The sequence below is a fragment of the Carettochelys insculpta genome, chromosome 9 (assembly GCF_033958435.1).
Source record: "Carettochelys insculpta isolate YL-2023 chromosome 9, ASM3395843v1, whole genome shotgun sequence".
In the NCBI taxonomy this organism is placed as follows: domain Eukaryota; kingdom Metazoa; phylum Chordata; order Testudines; family Carettochelyidae; genus Carettochelys; species Carettochelys insculpta.
The window spans coordinates 21,098,752-21,104,751 of record NC_134145.1 but is presented as its reverse complement, the minus strand read 5'-3'; the positions used below and the strand labels follow the sequence as shown (position 1 = coordinate 21,104,751).

General features: G+C 39.3%; 1 protein-coding gene across 3 annotated transcripts in view; it reads right to left on the bottom strand.

The window, feature by feature from the left end:
* Positions 1-203: 203 nt before the first annotated feature.
* LRRC7 (leucine rich repeat containing 7) overlaps positions 204-6,000 on the bottom strand; it is a 204,679-nt gene continuing 198,882 nt past the window's right edge. For all 3 annotated transcript variants that reach the window (XM_075002503.1, XM_075002504.1, XM_075002505.1), the window contains one exon: positions 204-311. In XM_075002503.1, coding sequence (XP_074858604.1) covers positions 204-311 — 108 coding nt within the window. The remainder of the gene's footprint in view (positions 312-6,000) is intronic.

Here is a 6,000-nt window from a genome sequence, read left to right as displayed (position 1 = left end):
TTAAAACTAATACATAACCACATGACCATCATATTTATATAGTTAACATTTTTCAAGAGGCGCAGTGCTAACATAGAGTATTATACATTTGGCACTAACGTTTGCCATTGGTCCAGCAATTGGCAAAATTTGTTTCCTATGTATAAATTTCTGTTTGAACTTTAGATCTGGCTAGACATATGTTTACTAATTATAAAAAATACTTAGACAGTAAGCTCACGTTGAATAACTAGGTCTACCGTATTCTGGAAACTCTTCAGTAGTAATACAGCTTTCTCATGTTCCATATGTACAAAACTGTGTCCATTTGCCTGTAACACACAAAAACAGGAACAAGAATCAAATGTAGTTATATTTAACATTTTTTCCTTTTTTTGGGAAAACAGAAAATTAAAATAACTTTTTGGTTCAAAAATTAAAAAGATCATTGGCTAAATGTGATTTCCACATATCAAAAGTAATGTGAGTCCATGCCTTGAATAGAATAACAACATTCTATTTAAATAACAGCAGTGTAACAATTCACTTCTTACCATTTTTAAAAAAAATATTGCTATAACCGTATCTTGCACAACAGTTAAAATGCAGCTTTAGCTGCACCATCAAGAGTCGATTTAATCTCAGGATACATGGCAAATAAACGGTACCCAGCAAGCACGGTTTGTTGAGTGACAAAGCACAAAAGAAATTAGATCCTGAGGTCTCCAAGCAAGTAGAAGAGGTAGCTGAGAATGCACAGGTTATTGCTACCATCATCTAGCAGTGATGGAAGAGCCCAAACATAGCAAACACTCAAGTAAGGTGGTTATATTGAGAATGGGGCTATGTCAGTTGAAGAGTGAGCCATCTGCAATGAGAAGCTTGATGACACAGCCACTCTGCGTGTTGAACTCCTAATACGTACAGTTAGGTGCTTTCAAGGTATAAGTAAAGAAGTAACAGGCAGACCAATGCTGAATAGAAAGACCACACTACAGTAAATAGCAATCAGTTTTATTCATTTTTGTTTTGCTTAATACAATAATGTAACAGCATTGAGAAAGCAGGTACAAAACAGAACGTTTCAAAGATATCCATTAGGTGTCAAAAAGCAAAACCCCAAAAGGACACACCAACATTCAGGCCTGCATTTGAGGCTTCTTTGGCTCCTGGTATTATACACAGCGGCCTCATGAGCTGATCTTTGTTACAAGGAACTCACAAAGCTACCTGTGTTCTGTTCAACTCACTCAGAATAATCCAAAGCACTCTAGCCACCCCACCCCCAAAATACCCTAAACTGGATTCTGCAAATGAGGATTGCATATGACAATCAGGAATCCTCCAGTTCTTTCTAATTATCCACTGTGATTACTTCACTCCCCATAAGAGATGCTACTAAATCCATGTACACCTAGGATTTCTGGGCCTTGCTTTCCACTGCCTTGTACCTTATTATAGTCATTGAAATCCAATTACCAGACAAAAAAAAGTTAGGATGGATGCAAGGAGGAAAGTTATTAATAACTTACTGTAAAAGTTACCAATAACTTACTGTAAAAATACATTATAGTGCTGTGGTAGTTTCCCCCCCCCCAAAAAAAAAAAAAAACCTAAAAGAATTACAAATCCAGGAAATTTGGAGTTTTCATGAATGTTAAAACAAATCCAAACATTTTTAATTATAGAAATGTACAGTGAGGACATCCAAACAATTGATTCCGTCCTACTGTGATGATTATTCAGTTAGTTCATTTTTTACTGTCCATATCCCAGATTAAATTAAAGCGAAGATTAATGACAAAGCAAACTCCACCCCCGCCACCCGCGCCCCCCCCCCATTGATGGCACTGCAAGTATCACTCTTCATGAGAGCAATGAGAGATGGCAGCCATTTTGAAATAGGGTAATTTGTCACTGAATCCTCTGAGTAAGCGTTATGTTGCAGCTGCCACTGAATGACAAGCCTCCAGTTTAAAAAAAAAAAAAAACCAAAGGAATAAATGACTACTAAGCCCTACAGGGTTTTTTTCCTAAATGTAGCCTAGGCATTGTCAGTTACATTAAAGACTTGTATTATTTATTACCAAGCTCATTCAAGACCAAAATAATCCATGCAAAATGACACTTTCATAATGCAAAGACATTGCAAAAAAAGGTGCAAAATGATAACCAAGTGAAAGAGAAGACCTTTGATTTGGTAGTTTTTCTGTGCATTTTTCCTAGCAGTAACTGACTACACAAGGCAACAGGCAGTGAGAAATCAGGTCCAGTAACTCTGTTTTGTTCTAACTTCTGACACATTTGTCAGGTCTGTTTCTAAGAGAAACCTCCTCTTTTATGTGCCATAAACCAACCTTTGAGGCTCAGAATCAGACTGCCTAATGTCAAGTTAAATGGCGACTACTGCATAAGCAGACTAGAAATTCCTCTACACCTGAACTGCACTACAGGCTTAGACATAGTGCACCACAAAAGGCAATTAAAACGCTTAGAAAATCAGCCAAGGAACTGAAGACTCATCTCCATTGGTGCTCCTATCACATTTACCCATCATTGCTGATTCAGGTACATGTTACAGCTTCAAAAGGCACAGAAAATCCTTCAGTCTTAGCTGAAAGAAGCCATTTCATTCAGAGTCACATCCCTTGCAGCAGTTAAGGAGGAGGTATTTTTAAACAAGAGGCTTTAAGAGAGACCATCAACACTCACAAACTTCATTTGTAGGACACTGTGGCTTATTATGGATATTTTCAGCCGGTCCCACTCAGGACGCCAGAGAACATAGAAGAGACACTTTTCATATTGCTGTTGCTCTGCACTGTGTCAAATATGGAGATTTTTTTTTCTGACTTAGTCCGAGTGAAACTTCATAGAGAACTATTGTACTGAGAACTTAAAGATGACCCATTCCAAAATTCCTACCTGAATGGCCTTGCATAAGAAGTGAAATTTCTCACTAATTAGGAGTTTTTCACCTGCAAAGCATATAGTTTTTCTGTATCTTTAGCCCTGACTCAATATCTTTCCCTGAAATATTTATAACTTGATTTACTCAATGGGAACTACTGTAGACTGGGTCTGTGCACTTCCCATTATTTCCCCATCCTTCTGAAAAATTTCAATGCTGACTCAAAAAAAAAAAAGGAAGGGCAGACTTTTGAGGAGAAATGGTGTACATTCATGAGCCATATCAGACATCATGCATGCAAGACGCAGCACATTTTTACATGTGGTGAGCTAAACACATGTAAAATACACACAATACACACACACACACACAAAAGAAATCTCTCTTTTGAGACCTCAGACATTCTAAACATTTTCTACAATGGACTATGCTATTCAGTATTTCTTCAGGACAGACGATTGGCTCTGAAATGGCATCTGCCCCTATCTGCCTCTTCATGTTCTCTCACTGCCATCTGCAATGAAAAGAAATGTGGTTTAGAACATGTTTCGCCATTTATGCCATCTTTACAGAAAAATACTGAAAGTTTAAGTCACTGGCACACTTACCAAAAATCCATCCCACGTTTGTTGGCTGGAATTTAAGCAATGGCCAGATTCTGAAAGCTGAAAAAGGAAAATGTAGTGGCTGGATTCTGGATAATTTGCCACTGTTTTGTAGTTATTAATAACTTACTGAGTGTCAGCAGTGCATTTGGTGCAGAACATTTAAAATGACACAGTCCCTGCCCCCAGTTACTTACTGTATAACAGACTCTGACAATATTATTCAATGACATATAAAATCCCATATTGGTTTGTTGAAGGATATTAAGATTCCCCATAGTAAATAATCTCTAGTGGGATGATTTAGCAGTATCTAGTAGTGAGGTGAAACCCAACAGCAAAAAGGAAATTACCTCCATGACCTTTCAGCCTGATGACGGAATTTTAGCTGCTTCAAATTCTACGATCACCTCTCTGACCCATTACTGTTTGTTCAATACCCATACATTAGCTATACTTCCTAGCTCAGAGAAACTGGATTAGCCATAAAACAAAAAAGCAGTCATGTAGCACTTTACAGACTAACAAAATAATTTATCAGGTCATGAGATTTTGTGGAACACACCCACTTCATCAGATCTGGAAATTCTGAGGAAAGTAAACTGGCATAATGAGAATTTAACAGAAAGAAAAATATGAAATGAAAACAGACAAATCAGCTACATAGGACAGAAGGGAGGGGTAAAGGTGGGGGAAGAAAATTACATACTGCAAGTGTCTGTTAAGCTAAGTGACTTGTCTGAGATCACTATGAATATCAAAGATGGGGAAACTGTCCTTGAAATAGCAATGAAGGGTCCTGTGGCACCTTATAGACTAACAGAAAAGTTTTGAGCATGAGCTTTTGTGAGCACAGACTCACTTCATCTGATGCAGTGAGTCTGTGCTCACAAAAGCTCATGCTCAAAATTTTTCTGTTAGTCTATAAGGTGCCACAGGACTCTTCGTTCTTACAGATCCAGACTAACACAGCTACCCCTCCGATACTTGTCCTTGAAATATGTCAGGTAATTACTATCTCTATTGAGACCTAAACTCAAAGTGTCGAACTTAAGAACAAAGTCCAGTTCACGTCTCCCTTTGTAATCTGGTGTTAAAGTCTCTTTGTTTTAGGATGCAGATTTTCAGGTCTTGAATGCTATGGAATACTCCACTGAAATGCTCACTGACAGCTTTATGTGTATTCAGATTCCTGATGGCTGATTTGTGTTCATTCATTCTTTGGTGAAGTGATTGTCTGGTCTGTCCACTATACATTGCAGAGTGGCATTGCTGGCACATAATGGTATATATAACATTAGTGGAGGTACGGGAATATGAGCCACCGACTGTGTGTTGATGTGGTTAGGTCCAGTAATGATGTCTCCAAAGTAAATATGTGGACAGAGTTGGCAATGGGGTTTGTTGCAGGGAAAAGTCCAAGGATTAGTATTTCTGTTGTATGGCGTGTGATTGCTAGTGAGAATTTTCCTGAAGTTAGGTGGTTGTCTATAGGAAAGAATAGGCCTCTCACGTAGGGCTGAGAGTGTAGCATCATGGTCCAGTGTAGATTGTTGATATTGCACTGGAGGGGTTTGAGTTGGGGGCTATAGGTGACGACAAGTGTTGTTCTGTTATTGACCTTCCTGGGCCTATCTAGAAGTAGCTGGTTTCTGGGTATTTGTCTGGCCCTGTCAACCTGTTCCCCCCCCCCGCCCCCGTTACTTCTCCCCGCATGTAATTAAGTTTTACAAATGCCTGTTAGAGCTCTTGAAGTTTTTGGTCTCTATCAGTAGGATTGGAGCAGATGCAGTTGTAGCTAAGGGCTTGAATATAAATGATGAATCATGTGATATGTCCTAGATAGAAGCTGCAGGCATGTAGGTAAGTGTAGCAGTCAGTTGGTTTCCAGTAGAGAGTGGTATTGATTTGACCATCAGTGCTCTGTACTGTGATGTCCAGAAAATGGATCTCTCCTGTGGAATGGTCAAGGTTGAGACTGATGTTGGAGGTGCAAGTTATTAAAATGTCTGTGGAATTCTTCAAGAGTCTCTGTACCGTGGGTCCAAACGATAAAGATGTCATTGATGTAGCAAAAGTAAAGGAAGGGTAATAAGGGACAGGAGCTGAGGAAGCGTTGTTTTAAGTCAACCATAAAAATGTTCGCATACTGTGGGGCCATATAGGTGCCCATAGCAGTGCTGCTGATCTGGAGGCACAAATTGTCCCCAAATCAGAAATAGTGAGGCGTGAAGACAAAGTTACATAGTTCAGCCATCAGATTTGCAATGGTAACATGAGGGATAGTGACATGTAGCACTTGTAGTCCATCTTCACGTGGAATATTGTTGTAGAGAGCTTCTACATCCAGGAAGGTTTCAGATGTTCTGTAATTTCCTCAGGAAGTCAGTGGTATCCTGGAGATAGCTAGGAGTGCTGGTAGCATAGGGTTTGAGGAGGGAATCCACATAGCTGGACAGTCTGGTAGTGAGGGTGCCAATACCTGAAATGATAGGGCATCCGGGG